Genomic DNA, 12,572 nt, shown 5'->3' on the forward strand with positions numbered 1-12,572 from the left:
AAAGAACGAGGTCAGTGACCTTGAAGAGGTGTTACGTCAGGTCGAGTATGCACTCAATCAGCAGACTTTGGTCCGGGACAATGAACCAGGGTCGCTCGAACCAATATTGAATAAGACCAAGGGCCATCTCGCAGGTCTCGTAAAGGCCCTCCACCGTTTCGAAGACGCCTGCAGGGGAAGCAGAATGAAGATCATCGCCAACAGCGCCATCTGGCTTAGGTATAGGACAATATTCCAACGCTTTCACGAAGATATACGCTCTGTCAAGACGGCTTTGACTTTGATGCTGGGGGCCTCCAACTCGTAAATCTACCCTTCCACTGGAGAGCAATCTACTAACCGTCGACTTGGGCGGGAACTGCATCACATTATTCTCGAGCTTCGCCAAGTCACCATCCTGACATAAGCCTCAGAAAAGATGCAGGAGTCTATCAACCAGACTGCGACAGATCATCTCGCATTAAGTTCCCCCATGGAACAGCAACATCAGGATCTGAGTGCGCGTCTTGACGCTCTGCAAAGGCTGATGGCCAGTGTGCAGGCGCGGGATGTGTCTGTTCCGGAACAAACTACAAGCCTCGATCAGAACCAATCAAGTACCCAAAATATTCGCGTTGTTGCTTCCCACCGCGTCCCATGTCGAAGATGGTGTCCTTGTGCTTGCCATGCAAAGCGGAATTTCAAGCTAACACCGCCGGGGATGATGGAGAATGTGCTCGGCAAAATATTTGTTGGATACTCAGGATTTCCTGTCGTCAGCAAACCATGCGACTTCAGAGGTTGTAGAGATCGACAAACCGCTACTGCTACCATGGAATACTGGTTTCCTTCGTGGTTCATATCGATGAATTTACAAATGTGCCTGACCAACATGCCACAAAGAGGGATGCCTATCCAGCTGTCGACGACGAGAAGGATCCCAGATGATTCTCCGTCCATCAACTTCGCCATGAAAGGAAACGTCGATGGTCTGAGATTCCTGTTCAGTCAAAAACTAGCACACCCAAAGGATGTCAGCCAATCCCGAGGCTATACTTTAATGCGAGTAAGTCCAGGCTTGAAAATTGAATATTCAAAGTGCTTACAGGTGTCCAGTGGGCGCTCTACGGTGGGATGCACAACTATTATGAAACCGTCAAATTCCTCATCAGTCAAGGGGCGCCTGTCGACGAAATGTAAGGGAAGATCCGCCGTTCTAATGTCATAACTAACAATACAGCTCTTCTAACAACGTCTGGGGCTTCGCTTTTCGCGGCAGCAGCACGGGAGTGGAGCAGGACGCACTTCGCTGTGTCACGGAGGGGGTGAGGGCGATTGGGTGGAAGAACAGAATTTCCCACTCGTCCACAGAATCATTTTTGGCCTATCCTCGAAGTCCTTGGCTGCTAAACTGGGTGAAAACCCAAACGCTATCTACCTCACGGATACACAAAACCGAACGGTACTTGACTGGGCAACAGCAAGAGCTCAACTGGAAGATATTACTCTCCCGCTGAGGTATGGTGCTGACCCCAACAACACGGATGAGACATGGAGGACCCCAGTGCTACATGCTGTCGACAGTCACAACATCCCATGTCCCCGTCTGATACTTAAGGGAGGCGGGAATCCCAATCCAGTAATGCCGAAAGGTATATACCAGAGCAGTCCCTTGACGGCTGCGGGCTTTGCCGGAACGCCAGAAATGCTCAAACTACTTCTCGACTTTGACGCCAACCCTAAGGCATGCAACCCCGAAGGGTTGACGGCCTTGCATTCGGTCGCGCGTACACAGAACGTCGAATGCGCACGCCTGTTGCTCGAGTATGGTGCGGATCTGAATGCCATCTCTGGCAACGGTGTGACTCCGCTCACAACCGCAATCATGCATAATAATCATGCAGTCATGAGACTATTTGTTGATCACTGCTACGAATATATCACCACTGCAAGTCTTAGAGGTAAGTTCATCCTTCACTACGGGGGGAATTTTCACACGCATTTGTATTACTACAAAATAGGTGGAGCAAAAGATTACTTGCTCACGCTTGTTCTCAGGTGTCAAACTCCTCTCGGCCGTTGCGGAGTTCGCCGACGTCGAAACCATCAACATTCTCTCCTCGACGCATCCGATGAAGGTTCAGTACGATCTCAGGCCTGACAGCCTTGCCGCAAAGTATAGAAGTCTTGCAGCGACGTCGCGACTACAGCGACGATCTGTTCCAGGCTTTCGAGGAGCTTATAGCCACCGCCACCGCGGAGGAAGCCGAGTGTCGCTCGACTGATAGTTTAGTCGAGTCGGGTCTTTTTCTCTCTGCAAAGTCGTCATTTCATGAGGAGTTGGCAGAAGCCCTTGCTCAGCTTGAATCTGTTGCGGTTAGCCCTACGACAACTGACGGCTTTGAAGACTGCCGAGAGCGTTGAAGCAGAGAGGAAAATACTGGGCTCGACATATTGGACGATTGGGCGATATACCACTGACTTCAATGAGATACGAGCAATGACAGACAGTCTGAAGTCTATAGTGAACGTAGGAACCAGACAATTGAGGCCGCAGAGGAGTGATATTTATCCCATAGCAAAACAATCCGTGGATTGGCGGACTGTGCTCGCTTATTACTCCACTATTTGTAGGTCTGGGGCTGGTGGGCTCCGGCTGGTCCTGCTCCCCGGCGGCAATATCCGTTTCCTCAGTCGGGGAAATACGGAGGATGACCTGGAAGCAGATAATCTACCGAGTATTACCTCGTACGCGGAAGTTCAAACCTGACTGCCTCGATGCCTGAAGGGCGGAGAGGCGATTCTAATTCTTAGATCACGGATCTAACCTTCCTGCCATTGCCCTCTCAAAAGGTTCGAGCCTTAGATCGACCACGTAAGATCTGACTAATGCCATATCCGACCTCGGACGCCACGCCCCGCGTGTGTTCCTCGCCCGTCACGGTGAGTCATTGGGTCGAATTTCTGGCAGCCTTCTGCACCAGGCTTGAAAGTAGATAAACTGAACAATACGTGCAAAACTCTAGGGGAGACCGAGTGGACCAAAAACGGCCGCTACACGGGAAGAACAGACATCGCACTGACAGCTGAGGGCGAGAGCCAGGTCGACGGCACTGCAAAACTACTTGTTGGCACTGGCAAGCTTATCGACCCAGATCGGATAGCGCATGTGTGGGTCAGTCCACGGAAGCGGGCACAGCAGACCTTTCATCTCCTGTTTAGTAACAGCGGCTCTGGAGTCTCACATGACAAGGTCACACTGACCGAGGATATCGCCGAGTGGGACTACGGCGACTACGAGGGCTTGGTAGTCGACGAGATTGTCCGAAGACGAAAAGCGAAAGGCTTGGATCAAGAGCGCAAGTACAATATTTGGAGGGATGGATGTGAAGGCGGCGAGTATGCTTTACCAGTGTTCTAACTCTGTCACATGCGGCTTGGGACGAATGAAGGCCGAATAAACGCTGACTTGGTGGACCTTTTGAACAGATCACCGCAACAGGTGGCTGAGAGGCTCGATCGTTTGATCGCGCAGATCAAGGATGTCCAGGCGCCACATATGAATGGAGGGAAGCCGGCTGATGTCGTGCTGGTATGGCTCTCCACCTAAACACGGCCTCTTCTGCCCCGAGGAATCTGACTCTCGAGCAGGTCGCACACGGCCTCATCCTCCGTTGCTTTGTCAAACGATGGCTGAAATACCCCATAGATGACCCATTGCCGATGATGTTCTCACCAGGGGCAATTGCGATGCTTAGGTATGCGCTGACCTTTCTTGCTTCAATTGCAGATGACAATATTGACAGAGATTCTTAGCTACAAGAACCATGATATAGACAGTCCGGCATTCTTTATTGGTATGGCGTTGCCTTCTCAGCCCTAGAGGAGAGAGAAAGTGAAAGGGATATAAATTGAGCCTCCTGGTGAGGATTACTTCCAAGTTTCCACATCCATTTCCAAGGAGGAAACCAAGACTTAGATCCTATTCTGGAGGCGAATGTTGGACTCGACAGGATTGGCCGAGAGAGAGACTAAGATTAGCTAAGTTGTAAGTACGGAGAGGGTATATGGTTGTGGATAGGCGACTAGGACTACCACGAAGGCAATATGAATCCATAAATATAACAACGGGTTTGGGACAAGCTCAGTTGAGGGCATTCGAGGAGGAAACCTCGACCACAATCTTCCCTCTCGCGTGACCGGACTTGAGCTTTTCCAACGCCTGGGGAGCTTGTTCGAAGGAGAATTTTTCGTCGATCACAGCTCTCACCTTGCCTTCTTTCATCCAGCAGGCAATCTGTTCCAGATCCCTCGGTTTCGCCTTTGTCAAAAAAGTGACCGACTTCCGCTTCCCGCCCCCGAGGAAGGCCGGCCACATTTTTCTCAGGATCGCGTCGACGATGAAGGCCCGAGAAATTGACGCCCCGACGACGATGAACAGGGCTCTGGGCCTGGTGTACTCGTGGCACTTCCAGTAGAGCTCGAAGTTTGCGGCGACGTTGTCGACGACATGGTCAAACTTGTGCCCGCTGGCCTTCAGAGCCTCGAGCACATTCTGCTTTTTGTAGTCGATGACCGCGTCCGCTCCGAGACTTTTGCAGAGCTCGACGTTACCGCTAGAACAGGTTGTCGTCACATTGCACCCCACGGCTTTCGCAATCTGGATGCCGAAGATTCCTGTTCCGCCAGAGCCGCCGTTGATGAAGATTCTGTCTCCGGACTTGACATGGGGGACGATAGATTGGTAAGCAGTCAGTCCTGCCACGGATACTGTCGATGCCAATATTGGATCCATGCCATCCGGAAGGGCCACCAGTTGATCCTCTTTCGAGATGGCGTATTCGGCCAAACCACCCCCGGCCCAGGGTGTTGTTCCTGACGCCCCGAAGACAAGTTGGCCAGGTTTCAGCGACGATCCGGCCGCGGGGGTGACAAGATAGCCTGCGACCTTTGGGATGTCTGTTAGCCTGTACTGCCATTTGCGGAGGAAACAAATGAGTCTTTAAAGGAGAGACCTTACATCAATGCCGGGAGTTGCTGGCTTGGGAATAGCGAAGCGGCTTAAAAACCTGATTTCTGCCACCTTGTAGTCGATAGGGTTGAGTGATGTGGCCAACACCTGCACCAGATGCTGGTCGCTAGACGGTTGCGGTACTGGGGCAGACTCATTGAGGCGGAGGTTCTTCTCGAGGCCGCCTTTGGTGCATGAATATTGCCATGCTCTCATAACAGCCGGGGGAGACATATCGCAGAGGACCCGCTGATATATAGCAATTTCGGGCCGTTATAAGTGATGCATCGTCCATCGTCGGTGAATATATGCCAGATGTGTCAGTCCACCTTTCTGCGAATACGAGGTCGGAGGAACGGATGGTCGGAACGCTCGGTCCAATTCTCGATCCCGTGAACGGTCGAAGCATCATCTCCGAATTCGCAGAGAGAACATGCTTTCTCCAAATTTTGACCATATTCTTTGCTGTTGGCATATATGAGTCGTCCTCACAAATTTGCCCTGGGCTGACGCTAACTTTGTTGAACCCAGTAGCTGGGTCTCGAGCCGTTTGGCGCGGCGTCATGATTTTTGAACACGCTCATGAGGAACCAGTGGCAAGCGTCATTGACCGGGTCAAGTAACCGTTGCCCATCGTCTGTTTGAATGCCCTCATGACGAAACGAAGAAAAAGTGTAAACATTCAAACCAAGAAGGCAGATTTCTCGACGAAATCCGGGAACTGACGGCCTGACGGAGAACTGGAAATGTTGAAATGCGAGCCGTGTGAAGGGGGAGCATGAATAAGAAAATCTCACTGCGGTCGAAGTCCTCCTAGATATGTCCACCATGGCGAAGTCTGAGTCCAGCGTGCTATTTGTGGTATCCTGTGTACTTTTCGAGTATTCAACCTGCGAGATCTGGTAAGCTCCTCGATCTCCGGCGGGCATTGGGGTTCACCACCGACTCATGGCGCGTGCTTTCGCTTAGCTAAATGCAAGACGTGCGCTTTTCCAATTCCGGGGTCCAAGCTGCGACAGTGGATACTCGGCAAGAACCATTGGCGGGGTCGCCAGGTGGCCTAGTGGGAGAGGGCTGCGGCCAGCGGCATGGAAATTCCTTACGGACGTTTCGGTGGAGCCTGTTACTTCTACATCAACAAAGCAACCTCTTCATCAGGCACCCTGCTAGAGCTGTGTCCTTTTGCTGGGTTCTGCTCGCGCCTGGCCTGTACAATACGCACGTTGAGAACCAGCAATGATAAAATTTATTGAGATTTACAGATTCTAGGCAGCTTGAGCTGTGTGTCTAAAAGGGGGTGCACACCGCTGATTGGCCAGCTACTAATAAATGTCAAAAGGCTGGGAATGATCCTGCAAACAAACAATGCATCTGAGAGCTCAAATTGGTATGGAACACGAGTTCCTCCGAACGGCTTTACCAACCCAGCCCTGCGTACAGGGGTACAGTTGAGCCCACGCTCACCAGTCCAGGCACCATTTCTGGGCCATTCGGACAGCTGGCTCGACGTATTCGGAGCCCCGTACCCAACCTGGATTACGGGCAAGGGCAAGTAAAACACCGACAGCTCGTTCCAGCCTTGTATGGGAAGTCTCTGTCCTTCCCTCATTGGTTCAAAGTCAACGGCCCAAACCCTACGGCCTTATCGCAAGCGGGATAGGCTTCAGGATGGCCCCTAGAGCCATGGCGACACAGCTGCAGCGCGCAGTGAGGCAGAGCATCACGCCAGCTATTCAGGTCTATTTCCACATTCTAATCAATGACGAGTACTCTCTGACAAGACTGGGCAAATATCCTCCCAGTCTATATATTCGCCACAGGAACCTCACGAAGCGAATTCCCAGGTCGAGCCAACCAAAGCAACAGATCACAGAAAGAATCTACGGAGTATATTCATACGACATCCTCTAACAAACGACTCACTTGTTCTATCATTCTCCTACAACCGAACTGAATTACTACATAACTTGCTCCCATATTTGCAATCATAATGGCGAACTCGAACGTTCCAATCTTCATCACCTCAAATGGCACAGTCTACGTTGGCGGTGGCAATGACGCCAACTGCACAGTCTCCGTCTGCCCAATCGAGATGAGTGTCTACGGATACCGACCTGCGCTCTCTGCAAGCGGCACTCTCATAGCCCTCTATGGCCTCTGCATAGTCGCCCAGGTAGTCCTCGGTTTCCGATACAAGACCTGGGGATTCATGAGCCTCATGTTGCTCGGCTGCGTGGACGAAATCATTGGATATGTTGGCCGAATCTTGTATTGGCAGAATCCATGGGCCCAGTCTGGGTTCATCATGCAGATTGGTAAAGCACTTACCCTCCCCACGAGAGAATCACCAACTCTCTAACAATACCAGTCTTGATCACCATTGGGCCTGTCTTCTTCGCTGCAGCCATCTACGTGCTGCTTGCTCAAATGTAAGTAGTATTCGCGTCCGCGACCACTCTACCTCTTGCCTGACTTGTCCCAGCGTTAGATACATCTCACTCCAATCCTCGCGCTTCGCGCCTAAATACTTCTACTGGATCTTCATCCCCTGCGACATTATCAGCCTGGTCCTCCAGGCCGTCGGTGGCGCCATGTCGTCCAACTCCAACGGCCGCAACGAAGCCGGCGTCGACATCGCCCTCGCGGGCTTGGGCTTTCAAGTATTCACTCTCGCCGCCTTTGTGGTGTTAGCCATCGACTACGCCATCCACAGCCGCCGGGTGTGGATGTTCGTCCGTCTCCCGACCCGCTTCGTCGTCTTCACCGGCTTCCTGGCCGCGTCCACGATCCTGATCCTCATCCGGTGCTGCTACCGAGTCTACGAGCTGAGCGAGGGATACTCGCGCACGAGCGAGGCGCTGAGGGACCAGACTTTGTTCATTGTCTTCGAGTCAGTGTAAGTACAATCCGAACTCGCATCCCATCACTATCCATCCCACCTCAAGTCTATATCCTGCTTGGCTGTACTCCAAAGTAGTAGCTACTGTGGCCGTTCCAGGGTCCATGGTCGATACATAGCTAACCTCCGTCTCCGCAGAATGGTCGTTGCCGCCTCCTTCTGCTTGATCCCCGCCCATCCCGGCTTCGTCTTCAAGACCGGTGGCGAGGCGCTGGTCCCCGACCCCTCGGTCGCTGAAAAGACCCTCTCTTCTGCCAAAGTCAGGTCCGCCAGCCGCTCCCTGGATTCAGTCGAGAGGCTGTGAAGAGCATGTGCAAGATCTCTGTGAAGAGCGTGTTTGGAAGCCTACATGGACACATACAATCATCTGGGGATGGATGAACTGGTGTCATGCATTGTACTCGGGATTGTTGCTTTGATTTACCAGGATGCAGGCATATAATGACATAGACAAAGCTATACGTATTGATTCTTCATTTCTTTTGGTTTCTGTATTTTTGGGCCTACCGAATTTAGAACTGATTGTGCGTTCCAATGCCGGTAGTCTTTCGGTTGCTTCTCACACAGTCGAGGCACCCAAAGCAAATTTACCTGGCCGGGAGTTCGCACCCAGTGGTAGCTGCCCTGGAGACAACACTGGGCAAGGTCGAGCAGCCAGCATTCTGCACACTGCGGGCGATTCGAAACTGATTCCTCGAAGAAATGGCTTCAAACAGCGCTTGTACCTGGGCTCTGTCCTCTGGGATTGTCCTCAGCTCCCATCTCACCACGTTCAGCGGAAAGATAAGTCTCGGTCGCGCGTATTCGAATCGGGTCTGTAGACAGTATTGCAGGTGGCGAAGAACCTGTTTTGACAAGTCCCGCCTGCGTGATGCGTCAGTGTATCGAGAGATTTCTGCGATGAGGTCTTGATGCTCGCTAAATACGTCGGCAACATATTTTTCGATCAGTGCCGCGGCATAAATGGAGAATGCTAGATCGAGGGCAATAAGAATTGCTGAAGTAATGGCGAACGTTGTCTCGCCAAAGGGCGGTTCATTGAGTGCCTGCCCCTTCAAATCATGCACAATGTGCATATCTAGGAGGTCTTTCTTGAGAGCTGCCATGCCAATGTAGCTATCCCTGATCTGTTCGAGTATCGGAAGGATCTCTGTTCGAGACGAGCACTGGTAAATTGCCTCGCCCCTTTGGATCAAATCAGATAGCGCAAAGCCATAGTCGTAGACCCTTTGATCGAGATCCTTTGGTGTATCGGCCCAAGGTTGTGTCAGCCAACTCGGGTAGCCAAAAAAGGACGACTCTTTTCTGGTGAGACAGACGATCATAGCATTATAACGTATAGACTCGAGAATGGATTTAGGCAAGGGATCACGATGACGCCCTGGGCCTCGAATCTCAATCAGTCGGACTATCCCGATAATATGGCTTTGCCACGCAGCCATATCCTCTGATGTCGACTCAAAAGCCTCGTACAAGACCATGCAACGAGCAGCCGCAAGGATTTCGTCGTGACACATCAGCTGTTGATCGTACAGCGCATTCTGCATCAATCTGAGAGTCTGGCCATAAATTTTCTGCCCTTTGAGGATTAAGGTTGGGTTGTTTTGCAGTCTTCCGATCCGAGTATATGCAAGAGAAAGAAGTGCTTGTCTCAACGGAGTTGTTGGCGTTGAGATATTGATCGAGTGATATAGCCAGGCAGGCTTCCTCGTTCTGGAGTATGGACTTGAGCTTGTAGAATATCCCTCCCAAAATGAGGATATGAATTGATCTTCGTTGAGTTGACACATGGAAGGGACGGAGAAGCCCATCGTGTCTTGATTCTGTAGGGCCGGTCGGGGTGGTGTGGATCTGACTTCTTCCAGGCGCTGTCTTCTCTCAAGACCTGCCTGGCTGCGATTGATGAAGACCGGGTATCGTTCGTAGCCCTCGCATTGTCTGCCTGACGAAGTGCATCGTTGACACAGCGGCTTTTGGAGGTCACACTAATCTGGTTAAGAACGTCCAGACGCCAAATCGAGCTCGTACTTACTCTGATTTTCCTTCTTCTGCAAGTGTTACAGCCTTGCGACTTCCCCGGGATGCCAACCATTGGACTTTTCAAAAACTTTCAAAAGCCCTTGAAGCTCATTGTGTGAAACAAACGTATTTTCAGTGGTCATAAATTGTAAGACGACGGGATTTCTTCCTGGCGATTGAGGCTGATGATATGTCTTTGAGCCAAGGGTCTTCTCCAAAAACTAATCAGGCATCCCAAGAATATCCCTGGTCGACTCTGATCCCGAGCAAGAGGCGGGCGCCGCCTTTAATTGGCGGCGAGCTCACCCAATTGCCTGCCTTCGGCTAGCATGGTGAGCAAGGGCTTCATGGGGGCCAAAGCGTTGCATCCCTACTTGTTAGTTGGGCGTGTTTTAGGCTCCAGCCATTGAACTCTCGTTCCGTTCACCTGTGAATTGGATAAACTGCAGACATACACAATCTTCCCTTTGATTCCCGTGTTTGCTCTCGTCATAAGGTCGGGCGAGAGCCCATCCAAGTCCCCAGCCAGTCACACAGCCTGATGAAATAGCCGCAGGCGGTACGTAAGAGATGCCCGAGACTTGCGGCATCTCGATCTAAGAAGGCGAGTTTGACGGATGTATTGTTCGAAATTCCATGCGACAGGGGAACGTAATCATGTTTATTGATACTGAGATCTCATTCCTCTGAAGGTCTCGACCCGCAGTGCACACCCAGGGAGCAGAAACGAATACGCTACCCCGCCCGAACCTAGCCGGGAGCCTCACCAGCCTGTACACTCTTACCGAGGAAATCGCCTGGTTTTGACTTCACTTTCTGGCTTTGGTTCTGTTATCCCGCTGAGTCGGCAATTCGGCGATACTGTGTTTTGTTTTCAAACTATTCAAACCTAAGCAGACTGAGATAACCGTAATTACGATTTTCTCAAGCTCGGCATATTACCAGTTGACGGGGATAACTTTTGCAGCTAGGAAAATCCGGAGAATGATAAACTTTTTATGACAGCTAGGAGGCCCTTGCGCTGGAGGCAGCGGCATCGCATTTGGGTCATATTCAACCCTGTCTCAACACAGCAAGTTCACTTCGTCGAATTGCGAGTGTATCTGTTGAAGATCCAACGAGCCCATCGGCAAATATGGCGGCGTATCCTCCCGTCACACCTGCAAATGGTGAGTTTGCCAGATGCACTCACACTCTGAGAGCTCGGCTGGGACGAGAGGGCTGATCTGCATCAACAGGTGCAAACTTCACTCAAATAATCCATAAGGACACCTACCCTTTCATTGATTCTAGATCCAAATCAAATCATGCCGGCCGTGCTGTTTTCGTGTCTGGAGGTAATCGTGGAATCGGAAAAGCCATTGCCATTTCATTCGCTCAAGCCGGTGCTTCGTTCATTGGACTAGGATGTCCCGACGGCTTCGGAGACCCCCCTGTCAATGTCGAGATTGAGAATGCAGCAAAACTATGCGGTCGACCGGCTCCCACCGTCGTCTTACTTCATTTAGATGTGACGGATAGCGCGTCGGTAGCGGCGGCAGCGGCCAGAATGCAAGAATCTTCGTCGAGGTTGGATGTCTTGGTGAACAACGCGGGGTTCATGACCCAGGCTCTTCCGATAGTAGAAGCCGACAATGACCTGTGGTGGAAGACTTTTGAAGTCAACCTGAGAGGGATCTTCTTGATGTGTAAATACTTTACACCTCTCTTACATGGAACCACAGATGGCCTGAAGACACTCGTCAACGTCAATTCAGTGGCGTCCCCTGAATCTCCGTCCCGAAGCAAGTGCATACGGCACGTCCAAATTCGCCGTACTGAAATTCACCGAGTTCCTGCTGGTGGAGCAGAGAAGACAGGGACTGCTAGCGTTCTCCGTGCATCCTGGGGGAGTCATGACGCAGCTGGCAGAAGCCATGCCTAAAGAAACACACCCAAGTAGGTACCCCAAGCGAAAAATCTCGAGAGATGAGATTGAACTGACTCCAATCCAGCCTTCACCGACAGCCCGTCATTGGCCGGAGATACGATAGCCTTTCTCACCTGTGAAAGACGAGAATGGCTCACTGGTAGGTATCTCAGCTGTACTTGGGACATGGAGGAGCTCTTTGCGAGACGGAAGGAGATAGAAGAGGGCGACAAGTTGAAAGTGCGGCTTGTTTTGTAGCGCTATTCACGGCATAGGCAAATTTAGAAGCTTCTACCGCTCGGTAAGTAGATCGGGAAGCTGTGAGAGGTTGTTCGAGTATTGCTTTCTCTTGTCTTTGATTATGATATCGCCGTGACAGGAGCCACTGAGCCATTGGCACAATTCAATTCCCAATTTTGTTTGGTTAGCTTTCACCTAGACGACGCAAGATTAGAAAGGCAACCGTCGACTATTGAGGGGGTAGTGAGAAATGCGTGCTCGTGCTTCGTCTCTCACAACAATGACAATTGTCAGAAACTTGGAGTACATAGCGGCGGTTGAGTAATTTGTCTTTGCGATCGCCCCCTGTCATTGTGCACAGTCATGTAAAGGTCTAACATGGATTTCGTAGCCAATAGCTCTATGTCTAATTAAACACCGGCCTGTATAACTTCCTGAAAAAATGATTAACAAGGCAGAAATCTAAGACATAGTAATGCAGAAGACACGCAGCCCCCTCACTATTTCATTAATAA

The 12,572-nt window shown here is 51.1% G+C and overlaps 5 protein-coding genes across 5 annotated transcripts; 3 read left to right on the forward strand and 2 right to left on the reverse strand.

The window, feature by feature from the left end:
- Positions 1–871: 871 nt before the first annotated feature.
- Positions 872–3,862, forward strand: Z519_11094 (uncharacterized protein; the record flags this gene model as incomplete). The annotated part of the gene is made up of 11 exons (XM_016768807.1): positions 872–1,045; positions 1,096–1,175; positions 1,220–1,304; positions 1,376–1,940; positions 2,038–2,117; positions 2,173–2,355; positions 2,387–2,609; positions 3,006–3,378; positions 3,469–3,571; positions 3,631–3,737; positions 3,796–3,862. 11 exons carry the CDS (start codon positions 872–874, stop codon positions 3,860–3,862), a joined length of 2,040 nt encoding a protein of 679 aa, XP_016615194.1.
- Positions 3,863–4,123: 261 nt separating this feature from the next.
- Z519_11095 (uncharacterized protein) lies at positions 4,124–5,224 on the reverse strand (the record flags this gene model as incomplete). The annotated part of the gene is made up of 2 exons (XM_016768808.1): positions 4,124–4,927; positions 5,000–5,224. The coding sequence occupies 2 exons, from the start codon at positions 5,222–5,224 to the stop codon at positions 4,124–4,126; spliced, it is 1,029 nt and encodes a 342-aa protein (XP_016615195.1).
- A 1,756-nt stretch (positions 5,225–6,980) lies between these two features.
- Z519_11096 (uncharacterized protein) lies at positions 6,981–8,193 on the forward strand (the record flags this gene model as incomplete). The annotated part of the gene is made up of 4 exons (XM_016768809.1): positions 6,981–7,305; positions 7,359–7,419; positions 7,473–7,886; positions 8,028–8,193. 4 exons carry the CDS (start codon positions 6,981–6,983, stop codon positions 8,191–8,193), a joined length of 966 nt encoding a protein of 321 aa, XP_016615196.1.
- Positions 8,194–8,476: 283 nt separating this feature from the next.
- Z519_11097 (uncharacterized protein) lies at positions 8,477–9,981 on the reverse strand (the record flags this gene model as incomplete). Its single annotated transcript, XM_016768810.1, has 2 exons — positions 8,477–9,874; positions 9,922–9,981. 2 exons carry the CDS (start codon positions 9,979–9,981, stop codon positions 8,477–8,479), a joined length of 1,458 nt encoding a protein of 485 aa, XP_016615197.1.
- A 1,062-nt stretch (positions 9,982–11,043) lies between these two features.
- On the forward strand, positions 11,044–11,832 carry Z519_11098 (uncharacterized protein; the record flags this gene model as incomplete). The annotated part of the gene is made up of 2 exons (XM_016768811.1): positions 11,044–11,077; positions 11,147–11,832. 2 exons carry the CDS (start codon positions 11,044–11,046, stop codon positions 11,830–11,832), a joined length of 720 nt encoding a protein of 239 aa, XP_016615198.1.
- Between the last annotated feature and the right edge of the window lie 740 nt (positions 11,833–12,572).

This window comes from Cladophialophora bantiana, assembly GCF_000835475.1.
Source record: "Cladophialophora bantiana CBS 173.52 unplaced genomic scaffold supercont1.20, whole genome shotgun sequence".
Lineage (NCBI taxonomy): Eukaryota > Fungi > Ascomycota > Eurotiomycetes > Chaetothyriales > Herpotrichiellaceae > Cladophialophora > Cladophialophora bantiana.